The sequence below is a fragment of the Molossus molossus genome, unplaced genomic scaffold (genome assembly GCF_014108415.1).
Source record: "Molossus molossus isolate mMolMol1 unplaced genomic scaffold, mMolMol1.p scaffold_m16_p_1, whole genome shotgun sequence".
In the NCBI taxonomy this organism is placed as follows: domain Eukaryota; kingdom Metazoa; phylum Chordata; class Mammalia; order Chiroptera; family Molossidae; genus Molossus; species Molossus molossus.
In genome coordinates this window covers 115,381,404-115,404,043 of record NW_023425344.1, presented here as the reverse complement: position 1 = coordinate 115,404,043, position 22,640 = coordinate 115,381,404, and the positions used below count along the sequence as shown (strand labels likewise).

At 39.9% G+C, this 22,640-nt stretch overlaps 1 protein-coding gene and 1 pseudogene across 1 annotated transcript in view; one reads left to right on the top strand and one right to left on the bottom strand.

The window, feature by feature from the left end:
- LOC118634588 (cyclin-Y-like protein 1) overlaps positions 1-21,210 on the bottom strand; it is a 36,903-nt gene extending 15,693 nt beyond the window's left edge. Inside the window, exons 1-4 of the mRNA XM_036269222.1 lie at positions 21,103-21,210; positions 18,961-19,200; positions 6,019-6,093; positions 4,650-4,684 (exon numbers count right to left, since the gene is read on the bottom strand). Of these exons, the coding sequence (XP_036125115.1) occupies positions 4,650-4,684; positions 6,019-6,091 (108 nt within the window). The 5' untranslated portion in view covers positions 6,092-6,093; positions 18,961-19,200; positions 21,103-21,210. The remainder of the gene's footprint in view (positions 1-4,649; positions 4,685-6,018; positions 6,094-18,960; positions 19,201-21,102) is intronic.
- Positions 19,935-20,828, top strand: LOC118636683 (annotated as a pseudogene).
- Positions 21,211-22,640: the final 1,430 nt, after the last annotated feature.

Below are 22,640 nucleotides of genomic sequence, written 5' to 3'. Positions count from 1 at the left end.
AAATATCACAAGTAAGTGAAACTTACAAAAGTGTGTTTTTTCTTGGATAAAATGTCAAACAATAAAACATTAAAAATTTTCTTATAATCTGTGAACTGCTGTAGTGTGATATCATGTGCAGCTCTATGTGAAACCCATTAGACAATCCACAGACAAGTTTTGAGGAAGAGGTTATGAAATGCTGTCCTTGATCTAGTACCTATAATCCAACATGGCAAATACCTGTGAGAAATTCTTTTTATAATAATGTAAAACATTTAGCATAAGATTTCAGTGTGTATTTTTTCTTAAGAAATGAAAAGCAGCTGAGATTTCTATTTCTACTATTTATTTTCTACAATAACACATAATTCCTTATATAATATTGGAACAAGAGCATTTTGTTGAAGTAAATAAAACCAACAATAAATATTAGTTCAGGAGACAGTGCGGCAAAACAAAGGTAGTTGAGTCAGAGGTGTGTGTGTGCTTGGCCTGGCCTGTGGCCTGCAAGCGATGAGGTCAGAGGTCTCTCTAGGCCTCAGTCTCCTTATCAAGAGGATAAAAGAGTATTGTTTTAAGATTCTCTCACATATGAAAAAGCAGATGAAACAACTCTGAAAATTTAACTCTCCCTTCATGTTTGACTAAGACTATCACTACACTACTCAAATGGGAACCTCAGAGAACACTTTCCATTATGTTACTACTTCTATCCTCTGAGTTACTTGACACTCATCAGGACCCTGACTCCCTCATGCTGCTCTCTCTGGCTACAAGGCCTTTTCTTCCTCCTTTTCCCAGCAAACTTTACCCCACTTCCCATCTGCCTCCAGGATGCCTCTGCCAGCAGCCACACAGCAAAACACCTCCCTGTCTCTGCACTGGCCCACTTGGGATGTGGTATCAATTGCTTACAGGGTGTCCCCACCTACAAAGTGAGCTTCTCCAGGAAGGGAGGACTCTTACTCCTCTTCTACCTCCAGTGCTGAGCACAGAATCTGGGGCAAATTAGAAGTTCTAAAGTGTCTGACAAATTATTTTAAACTAGTTACAACTGGAAGGTAAATCTTACTACAGATACAAATTAAAATTTATCTGCAGTGGCACCAGAGAGGGGACAGTAAATGTTTGAGACCCTCTAGAGCAGCGGTTCTCAACCTGCGGGTCATGACTTCTTTGGGGGTCGAACGATCTTTCACAGGGGTCACCTAAGACATAACAGTAGCAAAATTACAATTATAAAATAGCAACAAAATAATATTATGGTTGGGAGTCCCCACAACATGAAGAACTGTATTAAAGGGTCATGGCATTAGGAAGGTTGAGAACCACTGCTCTCAAGAATAGAGTCTCCTTAAAATACTTTAGGAACCATAAAACTTATATACATGAATGCATAATCAATGGACATGGACAACAAAGCTGAGGACAAAGCAGGGAGGGAGGGGAAGAAGGGTGTCAATGAGGAAAAGAGGAGAAACATGTGTAACAAAAATTAATTAATTAATTAATTAATTTTAAAGAAAAAAGGATTTAATGAGTCCAGCCAATGTGACTTAGCAATAAAGCTTTGGCCTGCAGACCAATGAGTACCTCAGTTGTGGTTTGTCCCCAGCCCTGGGTTGGGGTCATGCGGGGGCAACAGGTTGATGTGTCTCTCTCACATCAATGTTTCTCTCTCTCTCTGCTTTTTCTCCCTCCCACTCTATCTGAAGATAAAAAGAAAAATATCAAGGGTGAGGATAAAAAAATTCTTTTTAATGATTTGTAAAGAGCTCAATGATTCATCAATAATCAAATACAAAAATAGCCTAAACTATATTAGCCAATCCTTGAAAAATAAAACAAAACACTAATCCCAGTCAGTGTAAGCAGTCAAATGTCATAGTAGCATTCTTTAATATCACAGATTACCAACAAAGTTAATATGCTGTTTTTTACTAACAGAGAAATATCACCAGATGTTAGATCTTGATGCTTGAGTTTGGCTGAAAAAGAATTTAGAGCCAAGAACTCAAATTATAAGGGACAGTTTATTTAGAAAGTCACAGAGGTAGAAGAAGTGAGCAAATGTCATGGGCTCAAGAAACAAGTTACAGAGGCAAAAGATGGACCCTTGAAACTTAGGAGAAAGAAAGGAAAGATATGCACACCAGGGGAATGAACAGGGGAAGATGCAGGTGAGCTCCAGATTAGCATGTGTGTGAGCGAGCTAGAGAGAAGGTAAAGGTAAGAGACAGAGAGAGAGGGAATGTTTAAGATAGACAAAACAAAGAATTATAAAAGGGCTGGAGCATAAGGTCAAGAAAATCTCCAAGAAGTAGAAAAAGACAAAAAAAAAAAAAGGAAAAAAGAAGGGTAAAAAATTAGAGATCTGTGCAGAAATATTGATCTAAGAGTTTCAACTTCTGAGTAATGGAAACACTAAAAAAAAAGAAGGAAAGAAAGAAAGAAGGAAAAAAAGAATATATAAAAGGAACAAAAATTTTGATTTAAGTAGATAAGATCTGCAATCTAAATGGCCACACCAAAATGAAGTACATAGGAAACCATAATATAAAATTTCAGATTCCCAGAAATAGAGAAGATTCCAAAAGTTTTCAGAGAAGAAAGGGATGGGAGAAATTACTACAATTGATAATATAGTCCGGCTGGTGTGGCTCAGTGGTTGAGCATGGACCCAGGAACCAAGAGGTTGCCAGTTCAATTCCCAGTCAGGGCACATGCACAGGTTGTGGGCCCGATCCTCAGTAAGGGGCATGCAGGAGGCAGCCAAATGATATTCTCTCTCATCGATGTTTCTATATCTCCCTCTCACCTCTCTCTGCAAAATCAATCAAGAAAAAAATAAATTTAAAATTATAATAAAAATAAATTGATAATATACAATGTATCATACAATGTTAACAGATTTAAGAGCAACACTGTAATGAGAGAAGAGTAGAAATGTCTTTAACTGTTAAAATTAATTTCAACCTAGAATTACATACTTTATAAATTAGTAGGGATGTCAGAGAGGCTAGATCTCTAAAATATTCTGTCCATGTGTCCTTTCCCAGGAAAAAGAGTTCAAATAAAACAGGAGCGTATAACAAGACAGAGGGAAACATACAATCTAGGACAGTGACTTTCCACCAGTGTCCTGTGCGGCACACTGAAGAATTTTTTTTAATGTTTTAAGAGAGAGAGAGGAAGGGAGAGAGAGAGAGAAAAAAATATCCATGTGTGAGAGAAACACTGACAGCCTGCTGTGTGCCTCCTATGAGGGATCGATCCCAAACCCAGGCATGTGCCCTCACTGGGAATCAAACTGGGACCTCTCAGTCCATGGGATGGCACTCAGTCCCCTGAGCCACACCAGCCGGGCGCACACTGAAGAATTTTTAAAACATGCCATCCCTGACTATTTAGACAGGGACACTGACCACTTTTCCATTTAGATTGTCAAATTAAAAAGAAAAAAAGACAACAGTCAACACAACAGATATCCAGTGTGAATGAATCAAAATTATCTCTATTTTTTTGTCAGATTGGCAAAAAAAATTTTTCTTTTGGTGTGCCACAAAACTTTAGTCATTAGTTTATGTCTGCCATGAGAGGAAAAGTTGTCAGATCACTGATCTAGGACAAAGAGGATCCAATACAAGACAGCAGTTATGGGAGACCCAGATGACTTTAAAGAAATATGCCCCCCAAAACACAGGAGCAGAGCGGGCCTAGGGAACCCAGTCTGTGCTAGAAAAGGGTAACACAGGCTGGGGAGATTGCTTCCAATGGAAAATGGAACAAATGTGTTTAGTAATATGAAAAATATTTTTGACATGCTTGTGATGAATGCTACTGCATTTTCAGAAATCAAAAAGTGAACATAGTAAAAAAATGTATTCCACACACACAAAAATGAAGACTTACTAGGTATTATGTTAATGTAGCATAAATGTAGTATTTCTGTCTGGTAGTTATCTCTCTCTGCCAAATTACTAGACAGTTAGGTACAAAAGAAAGTTATTTTGAAGCAGGGAGAACAGCTACTCTCTGCATTGGGCTCTGAGATCATGTTGACCAGGCAGAAGGGGTTTGGAGTGTCCTGGGGAAGAGGAGAGGTGCTCAGATTTCAGTCATATTAGAGAAGAAGAATGAAGGGTGTACAGGAGAGAGGCATAGCCAGAGAACCCTACGGCTCAGCAGAACTACTTACACAGCCACAATAATGTGAACAGTGATTCTGATTCAATAATAACCACGTCACACGTTGAGGAAGAGGGGGGGAAACAAGGCCACATGGAGAGAACGCTGAGTTTCAGGTGCTAGGACAGTAAGTCCACAGATGGTGCTAACAACTGACTGAGCTAGGACACTGTTGTTCACTTTGTTAAACAACAAGAATAACAACTAGAGCTAAAAATTAAGACAGATCTTTATACCATAACCATGTTATTAAAATCTAACTTAAAGGTCAGAACCCCTTAAAAATTGGGCATTCCTAAGCAGAAATCATTCCTGAATATGTAAATTTGATCATTAAGATAACAGAAGAGATTTAGAAAATCTACCTAAAAGGTCCATGCTAATGTTATTGGGTCCATTATATATTTTTTAAAACAATGGCAGACAATTTTTTATTCAAATTATTAATTTCTTACTTAAGTTTACAATTGTTTACTTACATGGTATGAATTGTTCTTCATAGTCTTTCCTCTCACTAAGAATGAAAAAAATTAACTTATCAATTCTGATACAAATGATATAGAAAAACATGTTACTAATTACCTGAAAGAGTACTAACATACAAAAGAAGACAAAATTTTATTTAATTTCTTTTATAATTTCCAACATTTATAACTTAAATCACCTGGCAAGATGTGTCCCATAAAGTAACTTCTTAAATCTAAGTTTTAATTTTTTGACCTAACAGATGCTCTATATCAGGTACAAATAAAAGTCTTTCCATGTACAGAAGAAAAGGGCGAAGCAAACCAGGCTGGGTGAGAAACGTAACTAATACGAAGTTTACTTGTTGCGCATCTGAACCACTACTCAGTCTTAGTTTCTGATTCTACATTTACACCCACTTCACCTGAATCACCAGGATTAACAGTTGACAGCTCAAGAGCCTGTTTCTGGCCAGGGATCTGGTAATATCTTGAACCCCTCACTGGTAATCAACTAGAATATCTTACTGAAAAAAATAATGGATCTGTACTCAACTGCAAAGTCACCTGTCTCATTTCAATTTAAAATGAGTGTGGCTAACCTAACTAAACATATGTACATCACTAAATCATTTGCTCTAACAGAGATCAGAAGAAACACAGACACTACAAGGAGGGTCTTGGGCTGCCCTGTTTCCCACACAGCCTCCTTCAATGAGGACAGGCATCATGGGCACACACTCCTTAGGACTGAAAAGAGGCCATGGGAGAGCGTCTCCTGTACTGTCTCCACCATCTCTACATGTGAGCAGTCCGTGGCTCTGGGAGAAACTGAGATACAGCAATCCTGACCAAAAATGATCAGCTCCAGACAGTCAAATACACACACACCATGAAAACGCATATTAACACCCCCATTGTTTACTGTGCTGCGTTACTTCACAGATAATGGAACCTTCCCTTTGGTACTTCTGCTGTCATAGGCAATGAAACCTTGACCACATATGCCTTGTTAAGCAAGTAAACTCCGTGTACCATAACATGAAGGATACGAAGCAGACAAGCAGAGTGTAAAAACCTACACTTCTGATTTTTCTCCTAAAACAAACAGGACCCAGGAAGTGGACACCCATGTCATGTGCTGATGCGAAGCTTCTGGGAACCCCTCAGGCTCTGTGGCTCTCATGCACCCCTGGCAGCATTAGGTTAGGATGAGAGAGTCTTCAACAGCTTAAAAGTTCTGGATGTGAGATCGGATCATGTGGTTGAGCACAATGTAAAATAAAGCCCAAATCACAACTTCGAATCCTCATATACAAATAACTGATTATTTTGATTTGTTCAAATGAAAACCTAACTGTGACCAAAATCCTATCTGACTTACCATCCATTCGAGATTTCTTTAGGAAAATGGTGCTAGCGCTTGGATGGTCTGAAGGGATTTGTTCTAAATCCATCTCTGTGTAGGAAGAAGAGAAAAACGTATAATAATTTAGTTGAGTAGAAAAATACATAATTTTAAAGAGAGCTACACATCCATTTTAATTTCATAACAGTGTTAGAAAGAGTGTTTAGTAATGGTAACAAGCCAATTTCAGTAAAGAAAACAATATGAAAAAAACTTCATAATTATAGTCTCTCTACACATGTGGAATAAAATCAGGATATGTCTTAGACTTTTTAAAAATCTGCACCTAAATAATCTGTGAATCATATATGTGCTTTCCCCTTCTACTTATCAATTAGAAATACAGTCACTACTTTTATGCTGATATTACTGGCTCATTTCAGAAATAGCCTCAAGAAGCAAGTTACACTGTGGACAATTAGTGTCAGATACCAGCTCATATATCTGATATGCCCAAATCAAGTGAGCTGTTTTAGGCAAATGTTCTTTACATATTTAGGCTAATTCTAACTCCACTAAAATAGTAAACTAACTAAAGTAGTCAGCTGTGATTTACTTGGGGCTATTCATCTTTGCAGATTTAAAAGAATAACATAAAAGCTCAATGCTCCAATCTACAGGAACACATCCATAATAATGACTTTTAATACTTTCATCAGATTTTTAAAATTTCTCCTCATTTCTAAAGCTAAAATCTCACTTCTTCCTTGCATGCCACACAATTAATTGGGAGCTTCAAGAAAAATAACTTTTTGGTGCTGATCATATGGCTGCTTGTAACTATGTAAAGGTAGGTTTTCCTGAACTCCACCATGCACTCACTGAGGTGAGATAATCTCCTATTTAGGCAAGAATACAATACAGATACTTGAATTTTAATAACACAAATTTGCCACTGTATGCAATTATAAAGTTGTCATTAAAAATAAAAACAGCCCTGGCTGGTTTGGCTCAGCAGTTAGAGGGTCAGTCTGTGGGTCAGAGAGTTTCAGGTTCGGGTTCGGCTAAGGGCATGTACCTCAGTAGCAGTTTGTCCCCAGCCCCAATTGAGGTCGTGTGGGTGGCAGCCAGTTGATGTGACTTTCTCACACCTATGTTTCTCTCTCTCTTCCTCCCTTTCTCCCTCCCATGCTATCTGAAGATAGATGCAAAAGTGTCCTTAGGTGAGAATAATAATAATTTTAAAAAGCCTGGCTGGTTTTTCTCAGTGGTTAGAGCATCAGCCTATAAATCAAAAAGCCCTGGGTTCGATTCTGGCCAAGGGCATGTAACTCAGTTGCAATTTGTCCCCGGCCCCGGTTGGGGTTGTGCAGGTGGCAACCAGTTGATATGTATCTCTCACATGGATGTTTCTCTCTCTCTCTCCCTCCCTCCCACTTTGAAGATAAAATGTAAAAATATCCTTGGGTGAGGATTTAAGAAACAAAAAAACAAACCCTACGATATTCCTTAGTAATGTCCATCTCAAACCACTTAACCAGTCTTATAAGAAAGTGGACCAAGATCCTGATAGTGTGATGGTTAAGGAAGTATTACCAAAATCACATCTATTTTTTAAAAGAGCATTTGGCAGTCAAATCCAAATGAACTACCTCCCTGGTTCTTAGAGAATCAAAATTCTCAATGATATGTTAAAAATGAATCAGTCTGACACCGCTGTACTTCACCTAGTTATTAATAACAGGAGAGAAGTGAAGGAAAGGCGTGGCATTTGGACAGCTTCACCAGGAAGCTCCCGCTCTACACTCCCCAGGGAGCCTCTGGTCCATTCCTTGCAGATCCCTGAGGGAAGGGACTGGACAGGGGGGAGACAGACTCATACCCAGTAAAGCTGGAGGGGAGGAGTGAGGGTGCTTGCTGTCAGTCACACCTGGGAACAAGTCATTGGCCAGAGTAGGCAGGGCCACTGCCAGTGCAGAAAGATCTGAGATACTTAATTCCCTCTCTGGGCTGTGCTCTTGGGCTCTAGGGCTCTTGCTGTTGGCACATTATGGTTGACTCCTGGGTGGTGGGGCTGTCTGGCTCCTGCTTCCTGTGTTTGTGCACATGGCCCATGCAGACCCCACACGATGGACTAATGGACCGGAACTAGCCTGATGCTGAACTGGACCCAGCTGCAACATGGAACAGAAACTCTGGACACTGCCTTTGCTTTTAGCTCTATTGAAGCCAAATTACACTTATTCCAGGGCTGAATTAAGAGAAATGAGATTTTGGAAACCCAGGGAGGCAATTCCACGAAAATTAAAATCACTCATCCTCCCATGCCAGTCTCAGAAAATTCTTTTTCTTGAGAGATTGTGAGGATACCACCCCCAGCACACAGTGGGAAAAGGGATAACCCACTTCCACGGATAACACGTCTAGTAATGAATAATGTCTAACACATCATTTCTCAAATTTATTTACCTAAAATCCATTTTGCCCTGCAAGGAATATCGTTAGTATCTTGCACAAACATAATTTGGGACTTCCTGGTTTAACAGACATCTGAGCTATCCATATTGATAGTATTGTCAACACTAGAAATTTAAATTACTAAATGAACTGCCTCATTTTTTAAGAAAATGCCTTCCCTGAATTCAAGTTTATTAAGTTGCTTTGAGAGAAACTATTCTAGTCAACATTTTAATGGAAAAAACCCATACAATTATTTTAATGGTTTTTTTCCCCACATATTTGAAAAATGAGACAATGTTAGCTATCTGGAAAAATGACTTAATTCAGTTGTGCACAAAGTGAGAGACAGAGCCTATGACAGCAGCCTCTAACCTTGGGCTTCTGAAAGAATTCAAGACTATTTCCTACCAAAAACAAAGCAAATATATTGAATCTGAATAAAAAAAAATAAGAACAAAAGTTTCCAGAAGAAGCCATATTATGTATCATGTATCAGTGCCTAGGGCATAATAAAGTTTGATTAAATATTTCAATGGGAAGCCCAGGAAAAGTATGTACTTGAATCAAAGAAGAAGCAGGCTTACACACACACACAGCCCAAACCAAGATGTGCTACTATGGCTCTAAATACAAAAATCAAGAAGGCTTGAATAAAGAAAAGACCACTTGCAGAAAGAAAGCAAAATTAGCTCAAGTAAGAAACAAAAACTCCCCCTACCCTACACCTAGGTTCTAGGGCAGACATGTGCCCAGGGCTGGCCAATCAATCACAGCTGGCCTGGGACCACCCAAGAAACAGAAAGGAAAGGCAGAGCTGACTCTGATCCTTAGAGAGTCTGCAGCTGTGGACTCTCCCTTTGCCAGCAGAGGAGAAGCCTTTCCAGGAGAGAGCAACAGGAGAGCAGAACTGAGACAGGTTCTGAGATGATCACTGAACTCCTGAATCAAGGAGCACCTGATGTTTACTCTGTGAACTCTGGTTATACAAGTCAAGACTTTTTTAAAAAAGATTTTGAGGTATTTTGAGACAGATGTTTTTTTAATTTGTAGCATATTTTCTGTATAATTGATACATAATTGCCTATACTTTACTTGGCCAGCCTCCCATTCGTGTTTAAGTAATTACAAAGTTTTATATCATACCATCAAAAAATTTTCACATATATAGTGTTTTTTAACATCTCCTTAAAAAACTCTTTAAAATAAAATGAATAGACCAAAAGGTTAGATTTTTTTATGGCTCAATATATAAAACTAAGTTGCTTTATAAAACAGATGAAGGCATACTAGTGTATAATGCTACCAAGCATAGCATTTTTACCTTCTACCACAGCTTTGAATACTTAAAAGAAAAATCCTAGTCATGTGAATGAGGAACCACACAGTGTCTCTAATTTGCATTTCTTTGATTACATAGTTGGACTACAGTTAACAGTGTTATTTGCACTTTGGTGAATTGCCCATCATTTGTATGTACTGTATGATCTGTACCCACTAGGGCCCTAATGTCAATTTACAAGAGGCTTTCATACAATATTTCCTGTTTATAGCCCTGACCAGCGTGGCACAGTTGGTTGGGCATCTTCCCAGGCACTGAAGGGTTTCCTGTTCCACTCCCAGTCAAGGCACATGCCCAGGTTGCAGGCTGTATCCCTAGTAAGGGGCATACAGAAGGCAACCAATGATGTGTAGCTCTCACGTCAATGTCTCTCTTTTTCTCCCTCTCCCTCTCTGCCTTCCTTGCACTCAAAATCAATTTAAAAAAAATTTTTTTAAAGTGCTTACACCATCCTAAATGTGCCTGATCTGATCGACAAAAATTTTATTTATTTATTTAACATTTTTCTTTTTTATTGGTTTTGAAGGGAGAGGGAGAGAGAGATAGAAACATCAATGAGAGGGAACATCAATTGGCTGACACCTGCATGCCCACCACTGGGGACTGTGCCCACAAGCTGGGCATGTGCCCTGACCAGGAAATCGCACCAGCAACCTCTTGGTACATGAGTGAATGCTCAACCACTGAGCAACACTGGCTGGGCTACAGCAACTTTATATGTAACTTGCACCTTTTTCTCATTGCAAATACTGCATCACTATTTTATAGAATGTTTTTAAGCAGAATTTTTCAGAAAGACATTCATTTCAACATGATTTCAATTTATTCCCATTAAATAGAAATGTCAGCAGTTTCTGGGCCAACAGCTGGGCACCTGTTTACTTAAGGTTTCCTGCATTTTCTGAACTGCTCTATCCCCATACTATACATTGTATTTACTATACATTGTATTAGTTTTGGGGCCCACAACACAAAATTTAGTGTCTAGCAATTACCATGTACACTAATGATTTTATCTCTCAGAGTCCACACTTTCTGCCCCAGTCAGGTGACTTCTACCCAATGGCCTTGAGCTGGCGGCCTCCCCAAAGGCACACAGAAGGCTCTTGTGTCCCCCAGTCTCCTGCTCCTGGAGGCTGGCTTCCAGTTTCCTGGCCTCTGACAATCCTCACTCTGGCTTCCAACCACCTCTGTAGCTGCCTCACCTGGGATCTCAGTATCGCCCTGATTTAATCCTCTACCCATTTGAATGACTCACTGAGCTGTGACATTTCATACAGTGAAGAATATCTTTTTTTCTTTATGGGTTTTTAAAAAGTACTTTGCAAAGTGTCTTGTACTTTTAAGAACGGTTCTGAGTAGCAATTTACCTCACATTATGTAACATTACTGTTTTAAGCCTAAAGTTTAATTTCTTTAACACACTAAAAGAAGGGGTGTGTGAAAAGGCAGTATCCCCAAGCTGATCACATGACATGTCATTCTATAAATGCTATTCCTATGTGCCAAGCATCCGGAGTTGACATTCCTGCTCTATCCAGCCTGACTTTTCAAACCTCAGACAACTCAACTGATGCCACTCAGAGCCTGTCTTCTCACACATAAAACAGATATAATTCCTATATTACCAAACTCAGAACATTATAAGGATCAAATGAATTGAAGAGCAATTTATGTACTACATATGAAGCACAGAAGAATGACAAAACATTCACAAATTAACACAAAAGCAAAATACGAATGTTTAGCATTTTCATTGTAAAGATGAAATGTCCACAGGTTAACCAAAGAGCATCTTAAGTTCACATGTGCTCTGTCTGCTCCTTAAAGGGAAAGGAATGAAAGTTACACAATGAACAAGAATTTCTCTCAGCCTGTTTTTGTTCTTTTTTTAAAATAAGTGAAAACTTATTTCCTCTACTTCTGTCAGGTAGATTACTGGATTTCCTCGCCTTTCTTTTCTTATGTGACTTATCCTGGAGATCACCACATAGCAGGATAGAAATATTTTATTCTATGTTATAGCTCCATGGCAGTCTACAACAGTTTATTTTACCAGTCCCTAACTAGACATGTTATTTGCAATATATTTTGTGAAAATAATGCAAAAAAACTTTTGTGAATATGTGGCTTCCTATTTATGGGTATGTCTTCAGAATAAACCCTCAGAGTAGGATTCCTGCTTAATGCATCTGCACTGTGGGGTGATTATGCCAACATCCCTTCCTGGGCGGAGCCATTCTGCACTTCACAGTCCCAGGAGCTTTCTGTCATTACTTCTCTCTACAACACAGAGTTATAAAGAGCACACAAACAGTGACCTCATTTTTCATAAACAAACAAAATGTTAACTTTACATGCAGTGAAAAGTTGCAGAGGAATAAACATCAAAATATTAATAAAAGTTCTCGCTATTCTCAACAGAAGTGAATGACTCTTCTGTATTTTATGAATCTTTTATATCAAATGCTTATTAATATTGTAACCAAAAAAATTAAAGGTTTAAATAGCTACTGGAAATAGTCAAGATCTGTTGCGCAGAGGTTTCCCTTTTTACATAATGTTGCCAATTTCTTCCCCACACAGTCCTCGGGGCCAGGGAGAAAGGGTCACTTGACAAAGCACCTTCAGCCAGCAAATTAGCAGAGCTCCTAAGGTCAGCACATAAAGGCTGTGTAGACAGTTGATGAGCAATAATACAATTGGATAACGGGACCTTTGTGTGTCACTGACACCACCCTTGGATATATTAGATGTACCATGAGATAAAGGCAAGGTAGCAGAAAACTTCTTTTAAGTCTAAAATCTATAGTAGGCTCTTAAGAATATGTCTTTGAAATGACAAAGAAATCATGTTCTGTTTCAGAAGAACAAGGCAGAGCATCATTCAAGTATGATTTTGTGTAAGTAGTCAAATAACTCAATTCTCCATTGTAGAAAAGCCAGATTTCTTAGTTTCCAGGGAAACCAATCTAAACTGGTTTGGAATAAAGACATTAAAAGCAAACATTCAATGTGCTTGTACTTTATATTTGGTATTTTGACCTTGTTTCAATGGAAACATAACAAGCAAATGCTGAAATTGAGGTTTCTCCTATCACTTTATTGAATGCCACTCCCAAATTAAAAACAAACAAATAAAATTTTAGCTATTACATGAAACATAAAAAGGTAAAGTTTACACTTATGAATTCTATTTTTCAACTATTCTGATTCAACATTACTTATCATGGGCTTATGCTTAATCCTTGTTACTTCCTTGGCCCTCGTACCAGCTTCTCTTAAAGTCCCTCTGTGTCCAGAGTACTCTGGGTGTCAATGTCTGGTCACCAGAACACACTCTTTAAAATGTATCAACTCATTAACGTGGTAAATTCATGCTATTTCATGACTTCTGCTTTTATTCTTATCCACTGTATTGAGCTTATAGACATAGGATGGAGTGGTAATGGTGGCTTCTGACTTGTACACAATAATTTCAAAAGGAAATAATCAAGACTGGAGTAAGTTTAAATAGGCTCACGTCATGGAGAAATTATCAAATACAAGCTGTGTTCTAAAGAGCTTTTCGGCCCCACAGAGATGGAATCTGGCACATCTGTCAGCTCCACACCAGCCCTTCTGCTCATAGCCGTGTTCCAGTCAGGTCACACCTCTCAGTCTCTGTTTCCTCAGCAGCAGAGGGAGAATATGCAGGGGCCTTGTTTGCAGTTTGAAGGCCAGAGGAGATGTACATGGGACTGAGCTGTAAATCTTAAAGACTTACACAGAGGTCCAACACTACCCATTACTAACTGGTTTATGAAATCACTCAGACAGAGGCTTAACTTACAGCACCAAGCAAAGCAGTTTTCACCGCTATTCACTTGCTTTATGTTTAAAGGTAAAATTAATTCACATCATTTGTTCTTTTTATTTTTTCACAATATTTGAATACTCTGAAAAGGCAGTACTTTTCAATTACAAAGTCACATTCACCGTCTCAGAGAATCCACAGGCTTAACTATTCTAACTTTTAAAAGCTCAACTAAAGTTTAAATAGAATAAGAAGTATAATACATTTTTTCTATTAAATAATGAAATAATTTCCAGCATTTAAATGAAACAAATGAAGCAATGGTGTTTTAACATCTTTGTGAAAGAATGTTTTCAACTTCAGAAAACACAGTCATCCTCTGGCTGGTGGAGCTCAGTTAGTTTGGCGCCATTCCATGCACCAAAAGGTTGCCAGTTTGATTCCTGGTCAGAGCACATGCCCAGGTCACAGGCTCAATCCCCAGTGGGGGTGTGCAGGGGGCAGCCCATCTGCTTGATGTTTCACTCTCACATGACATTTCTCTCTCCTCCTTTCCTCTCTAAAAACCAATTTTAAAATTAAAAAGAAAAGAAAGCATAACATAGCCTTCATTAGCTACCTTGTGACCCAGAATTATTTTAAACCAAATGTTTCCTCTCTGTTCCCTCCTCTTCCTCTTAGTCACTCTTCCTCCCCTTCAACCATCTATCTGGTCTTCAGAACTTTGACCACAATATTCTCCCAGTTAAACAGGAATCCCCTGGCAGGAGGGAAGAGGAAGCCATGAAGATAAACATTCTCATCCAGGATCTGGCACCTTAACTCCCAAGGCTTTTTGTTACAAATTAAAGTCTAAATTTCTGTGTTATTCTCTTTGAAAACTTTGTTTAAAATGTTTTTATCCTCACCAGAAGACACTTTTTTTTATTTATCTTCAGAGAGAGCAGGATGGAGAAGGAGGAAGTGAGAGAGAGGAACATTGATGTCAGAGAGATACATTGACTGGTTACCACCCACACGACCCCAACCGGGGCCGGGGACAAACTGCAACCGAGTCATGTGCCCTTAGAGGGAACTGAACCCAGACTCTCCAGTCCACAGGCCAAAGCTCCAACTGTGAGCCAAACAAGCCAGGGCCTCTTTGGACACTTTTGGCCAACAGTCTCATGAACTCCCTCCCCACCTTTACAACAGGCAATATGCAAGTGAGGTCTGTAAGTCATGGATGAAAGACTGAGTGGATACACGAAAGTGATCAGAACTCAATGAGTTCTCCTTTGTGTACAAAATAGACAAACAACCAAAAACTATTCTCTGTAGTGCTGGCAGTAACATTTCACATCATCAGTAATTGTAAGTTTCCTCTCCTACCATTTCCTTCGGTGTTCAAATGACAGTTGGAAGGAATAAAGCAGCTGCTACCCAGGCAACTGCAAACAGCCTGCTCAAGAACACCACATAGATTCTATGTCAGTTTTGAATTTAAATAGCAAACTTTAAAATCTATGCAGCTGAACTGTCCTAAGTACCAACTATATTAACAGGTGAGAGCAAGGGTATCTCCAGGCCCTACGTGGCTCCTTCACTAAAGTACCATATGGATAGGTAAGGATAGGGAGATGGGATGGACACTCTGAACTTGGGCTATTACAGTTTTCATTGAGAAGAAGGAGAAAATATACCCCAAAGTGTTCATAGAGTCTCACAAGACATTATACAGAGCAATAAACAGGATGGGCCAAGGACTGGGGTGTCCCAGGCTGGGTTGGAAAATGAAAACTGAAGAAAAAAACTGGGTGTTTGGGTAGTGAATAGGGAAAAAAACTGACCAGACATGATAAGGATAGAATAAGATGTGGGGACAACAGGAAGAGAAAGCTCTTGGAAAGCCACTTCCAGGCAAGATGGTCTCTGAGTTGGTGGCTCCTTTCTAGGGGATCCTGGGGGGCAGTGAAGGCCAAAGGTCCACCTGAGAGCAGAGAACACCTGCCACCTACTTTACTTACCTGTCAGCATTTTCAGGTCACTCATGTGCATCACAGGTTGTTGCTCCTCCAAGTCTAGGACAGCTATGGCTGGAGGTACTGCCACAGACTTCCTGACACCCATCTCACAGACATCAGACTCACTGATGCTGTGATTCACTGGCCAAGGGTGCCAGCCTGGACTGGGGGTGACATTGGGGCTAGCACTGAGGCTAGCACTGGGGCTGTCACTGAGCTTACAGCAACATGACAGTATGATGCCCATGAGGGGACTCCACTCCTCACTGTTGTCACTGTCTTCACTCAGCAGTCCCCGGTCAACCCCCAACAATGGCAAAGCCATGTGCAGCCCAGGGGCCACTGGGCTGCCAGGCCCTGGGCAGCCCTGGGCAGCCCCGAGGGCCTGGCCATGCCCCTGTTGCTGCCCTGAGCTGCTGTCCAGCTGCTACTGCCTCCACTGAGTTGACAAGTCTGTGAGGATGGTGAGCAGCCTGACTTATTGAAAAGGTGATCAGTTAATCTGAAAACCACAACCACTGCAAGAAGAGAGCACAGCAGAAGCTCCTCCTCCCTCCACAGCTGCCTCTCAACTGAAGGCAGTTTGCCTGGTGGGCACCAGCCAATCAGAACACATTCTGTGGTCACCTGGTTATGAGGGACCAATCATGCCCAGAGTTCCATTCAAGAGCCCACCTGACAGAGAAGACAGGTGGTTCAGAAGGCTTCCCTCCCCTACCCTGCAGCCACACCACTGCTCTCTCTTTTCCAAGTACACACATGTGGCCTAGTCTTGGGCTCCATACACAATTTTCTAAACATTGTCACATGTTGTCAGGAGGGCAGAAAAGCTACAGATCCATTGGCTATGGCAACTGGGTGCAGAAGTGAACAGGACATGAGACAGTGAAGAAAGTGACTGAGGGCTTCTCTTCCCAAATATTTGGCTGAGAGGAGAGATGTGGTAGCAGTGAAAAGAAAATACACTGAGGATTTTTTATTTTATCTTATTTTACTTTTGTAAATCCTCACCCAAGGATATTTTTCTATTTATCTTCAGATAGAGTGAGAGGGCAAGAGAGAAATACACACACATTGACTGGTTGCCTCCTGTATGACCCCAACCAGGGCTGGGGACCAAACCGTAACCAAGGTACATGCCCTTGACAGGAACCCAACCTGTGACTCTGGTCCACGGGTCTATGCGTTAACCACTGACCAAAAACAGCCAGGGCAAAATATTTTAAGATGAGTCGTGGGTTCTCTTCCAGCCAAGGGCACGTACCTCAGTTGCAGTTTGTCCCCAGCCCTGTTTGGGTCATGCAGGAGCCGGCCAGTTGATGTATCTCTATCACATTGATGTTTCTCTCTGTCTCTCCCTCCCTCACACTCTATCTGATAATAAGTAGAAAAATGTCCTCAGGTGAGAAATAAAAACAAAACAAACAAACAAAAATCAGGGAAGCAGGGACATTTAATATTTTATTTAATAGTTTAAAAGATGTAAGTTTTGGTGAGAAGAATAAGCAATATATTGAAATGAGGGAGACCAGAGTGGAATGGGAATAAATTTGATGAAGTTCAGTTTCAGTAAACAGCATCTAGTTAAATACTTAGCAACTAAGACTGCATTCTATGGTAATAACATTGTCTGAAGTCCTAGACATGCCATTAGATACCATTTTGGATGATTCTTGTATACTTGAGACAACACCTCGGAATATAGTGCCTGTATTTAACAACAGATACACACACAAATAGAAATAAACTTCATTTGTTGTTGTTAATCCTCACCCTAGGATATTTTACCATTAATTTTTAGAGAGAGTGGAAGGGGTGAAGTAAGGGAGGAGAAGAAAGAGAGAGAAATATCAATGTGAGAAAGACACATCCATTGGTTGCCTTCTGCACGACCCTGACTGGGGCCAGGGATCAAATCTGCAACTCAGGTACATGCACTTGACCGGGAATCAAACCCAAGACCCTTTGATCAGAGGGTCAATGCTCCAACCACTGAGACAATTTTGCAAAAAGGCAGAAAATGGGAGACTTCTCTAATACTGTCAACAATAAAGTAAAATTTACAAAAATGCATGACCCTGAATATTAAAGAATTTTAAACCTGCTAAGCAAAATTAAGTATTGTTAATAAAAAAAACTTCTAAATGAGTAGCAAGTCTGGGAGCACAAAGGGCAGCTAATAGGAGGAATGTGATTTGAACTAAGGAAGAGTTTGATTTTGTGATAGAAACAAAGATGTTGCATTTGCAACTAATGGCTGAATATCCCCTGGGAGGACTTTAAGGTCAGAGTTTTTCATGGTCTAGTGGAAACTCTTTTGTTCATTCATTCATTCGTTCGTTCGTTTGTTCATTCAATACCAGAGCTCTTACCACATGCCACACAAGATTTTAGGTGCTGGGATGTTGCTCTGACCACAATAAACAAGGTGCCTATTCTTATGAAATTTATTTCTAGTGGAAGAGTCAACACACAGCATTGCCAATCACACCTCAAACTCAGGCTCAGGATGGCTATTGGTCTCTGGCTGTTTAATCTTTTTTCTAGACAGCAGGGTGACATAAGATAAGGGAGATTTTTTTCAGAATATCCACATAGCACAGGGCTTACATATTTCTGGCTTAAAGGTTAGTCACATGGCCACACACAGCTGCAAGAGAGGCTCAAAAACTGTAATCATAGAGCTGAGTAATTAACACAGAAAGGAGAACTGGATATTAGAAAGTAAGTGGCATTTGCCCAGCAGGTGTGGCTCAGTGGTTGAGTGTCGACCCATACACCAAGAGGTAGCCAGTTTGAATCCTGGTCAGTGCACATGCCCAGATTGTGGGCCAAAATCCCAGTGGGGGACATGCAGGTGGTGGCCAACTGATGTTCTTTCTCCTTCATCAATGTTTTCATCTCTCTCTCCCTCTTCCTTCCTCTTTCTCTAAAATCAATAAAGGAAAAAATAAATAAAAGAAACTAAGTAGCACTCTCTGCCACAATCTGTAAACAAAGGTTAGAAAAGTTTCAACTTCAGGAATAATCATGATTAAATTTCATAGTCCTTGGCAGGCATATATAAACAACTTATACAAGCAAGTGTGTAATAATCTTTTCTGAAGCAAACAGGACACAAACAGTGGAGAGAGGCTTAACCTCTAAAATGAAACCAGGTTAGATGCAAGAAAGACTTGCTGGCAGTCAGTGCTCAGGATTACAGAGTACATGCGTATTGTGACTCACAGGGTTCCAGCCTGAATATTATAACTAGAGGTTCTTATAGAACACGATTCAGTGTGTAAGTAACATGTACATTTTTCCTGAGCTCAGTTTATCATTATCACCATTTTCTCAAAGGCTTATTATGTAAACAAAAATGCTAAGAATTACTATACCTGATTTGATGTGGAACAACTCTCATTCCCAACTTCAGAAAATTATAATCTGGATATTTTAGGATGTTGGGCATTTGATAGTACTGATATTCACATTGTAGTGAACTGTCTAGTGCCTCTTCCATCTCTTTCCACGTCTTCTGAATGCTTCTCCCCTCTTCTCTTTTCTCATAGCATGTAGGTTTCTTTCTGCCAAGTGAGTCAGTTGAAATGAGAATGCTAATTTTTTTATATGATGATCTGAAAAAAAAATAAGGGTATTAGTTGGCCATAGGATCAGGGTAATTAATGCTTATTAAACAGGTCAGTCTTGTCCCCAAAGGCCGACTGTGATTATACCCCAAACGTTGGGCATTTTATGAGACAAATTCTAAGAAGGCCTGCAGTGTTGAGAATAGTAGTTTCTTCTCTTTTTTCTTTTTAGGTGTTTAGTAATTTTATTAAATGAATGTCAGTAGGAAAAATACCCTTTCTCTCTCTGGTGAGTCAGTGAGCTGTGTGCATCACACACTTAATGGCATCAGCGGGCACAGGGGTCAGTGCTCATGGGAGCAGGGAGCCTTATTTAGAGGAGAGAAAACATTCACCAGGCCCCAGCCATGTTTTCAAATGATTATAAATTATTTATCAGTGCATCTGCAAAGGTTCATATAAACACTCATCATATATTTTTCCTTGGATTTCTAGAGTTTCCAGGATGACATCTAATGCAATGATGATCCATTTCAAATGCCAGTTGGTATGCTGTATGAATCTGATCATATACATGTTTCTTGTTGGCTGGATTGTAGTTAATGAAATCAAACACACCCACCTCATTTGTCTTCAGGGGATAAGGAAGTGAACACTCCACTGGTTAATTTTTTATTAAAATAAATTGCAGACAGCCTCATTTGAATGGCCCCCAGTGGGCTTCACCCAGGGCCAGGGACTCTCTGGGCCAGGGCTGGTGAGGCACTGGTATTCAAAAGATTATGACATTGGAAACCTACAATGTTAAAAAATGAAACTTTTGTAGTAACATTGAGAATCATTCCATTGCTCTTCCTAGAAAAAGTGTCTTTAATTTCACTACTAAGAATATGAATGAGGTTAAGAAATCTACAAAAACAGTTGACTACTTACATAAACAGAACAGTTGCATGAGCTGTGACTGGCCCAGATAACTAGAGAAAGTTTACCGTACTTTTCCAAAACCTCTGATTTAAAGAAACAGTACCCTAGAAGTTGGGGTTGTGACACAGAAAGTAAAAGAAATATAAAAAATAAACTGGCCCGTGAAGGCCGCCTGCCTGAGAAGTTACCCCGTGACAGTCTAACATACTTGCTGAACTCCAGTGATGCTGCCTCTCCACAGACAGAAAGCCCATCATCAAAATACAAGGTTTTGTTTTTTTCCTGAGGTTTCTCAGGACCATGAAACAATGATCCAAGTTGTGTTCAGCAGGAATTTGAGATTGAATGTAGCTTTAACTTTCTGGAAAAAGGAAAAAATACATGAACTTGTACTTATTTGGTGAGGATACAAGACCCTGGAGTGGGGGTGGGTTGCTTCTGGGAATCAGTAATAGCTCCAGGAAGGAAAACAATACATGTCACTTGGCTGCTGTGTAGACTTGTCTCCAGTAAAGTCATTACTTAAAACCAAACTTGAAGAATATATAATAGTTGTTTTAAAATGGCAGCAAGCAGTCATAAAAATGTGCTGATTAGAATTATCACTCAAAACAGAAGTTGTAAATGATGAAAATATTCACATTTTAATACAACAATTAAGTGGATTGTGGGAACAAGAAAACCACCTTACTTTGCCTTCAGGATACAGTGATAATATAGCTAACAATGTAGATGCTTATTTAAAAATTTAAAGTATACTTTGTACTTACCCGCTTTTTAAATAAGGCCTGTGAACAAAGAAATCTATTTCTCTATTCAGTACATAAACTTAAAAAGAACAAAATATTCTTTTCCTTCCTTTTTTTGCTTCTCGATTTCACCAATCTATTTAATCTAGAATGGCCAGCAAAGATCTACCTCTCCACTTTCTTACTTGGTAATATACTCACTTGTCAACTTGTGACAACTGTAATGGTATTCTTACAGCTGATCTTTGACTTTCCTTCAATTTTCTTTGCAACCCACCTTGAATGTGTCACTAATTCCTTCCATTGTCTTTCCAAAGTGAGTCTGGGTTGAGTTCATCGGGTCCTCCGACAGCGGCACTCCTAACAGTGCTTGTCGGGCAGTGCTCATTTGTCTTGCAACATTTCTGCCAACGTGTGAGTCTTCAGCCATGTCTCTGCCCTTATAAAACTGGGTGCAAAATATAAACGTTAATTTACCAACACCAAGAAGCACAGATGATACAAACATAATGCAAAGATTACAGCTGAATCTAAAATGCTATTAACCAGAAATCCTTTTCTCTAACAATGTAAGCCTGCCATCTAGTGGAAAGAATACCTGCTGCCTTCCCAGCTATCATCCCAGGAAGAAAGAACCCTGTTTCTGCCATTCTGTGTTCTGAGTTTTCAGAAATATATTAAAGCAAAGGAAGAGTATGTCTGATGCTCTAGGAGTAACTACTGAAGCATGGCTCATTTACTCAGAATAAGATAGATACTAAGGAAAAGAGAATTAAGATTCTGGGGAGTCAGAGCCTTCTTCTGAAACAACTTCTCAACCCCTTCAGTTATATAAATGTCCCACATCCTTAACTTCTCAAAAGCATGTTTTCTACCACCTTTGAGTTAATCAAAACCTGGCCCTCCTGGGGCAACTGCTTTCTCCAAGCCTCCAAGTGGAATTATTGATTCACTCTCACCCAGATACCACAGGGCAGAGGTGAGCTCCCTGTTCCCATCACAACTCCAGACCATCGCTACACACCCTCTTCCATCAGGCACTATTCCACTGAAGTTCAGACTGCCTGACTGGAGCTTTGCCCAACACCCTCGCTGGGCCACCTGAGTCCTCATTCACTAAAGGCTTCTGGCTCAGCTCAGTCTCTTCTCCATCCACGACCCGCCTTCACGCTGCCCAAATGGAACACACATCCAGCCTCTGAACTAGCTCCAGACCCCGCATCTCTCCCAACCTCTCATCTTCACTAACACACCTCAGATTCAACATGCATGAGACTGAACTCACAACCTATGTCTTTCCCAGACTTAGGCCAGTGTCTACTCAGTAGATGACACATCTATAGTTGCATGAGGCAGAAATCCAAAAAAGGGTATTTTTAGATTTAATTAGCTGCTCTCTTACCCAGAACATCACAAAGGCACTGGATTCCACTACATCTGTATCTCTTGATCCCACCCATGTTTCTCAGTTTCAATTTTTCTCCACCCTGATCTGAGCATCCATTATACTGTGACTACATTACCGTGGTGCTTACTACCAGATCTCACTGATCCACTAATACACCTCCTTTTACGCCCATCTGCACTGGACACCACAGGCAAAATGACTTCTGTTTTGCTTATTCGGTATTCTCAGTACAAGTACATTGTTAGGCACAAGCAAATAACCACACAGGTTGAATACATATCAAAAACAAAAACAATAAAGGCTCAACAATCAATATTCCCCCATTCTTTTTTTTTTTTTTTGGTACATGCCCCTAGCAGGAACTGAACCCAGGACTCTCTGGTCTGCAGGCCAACACTCCAACTGCT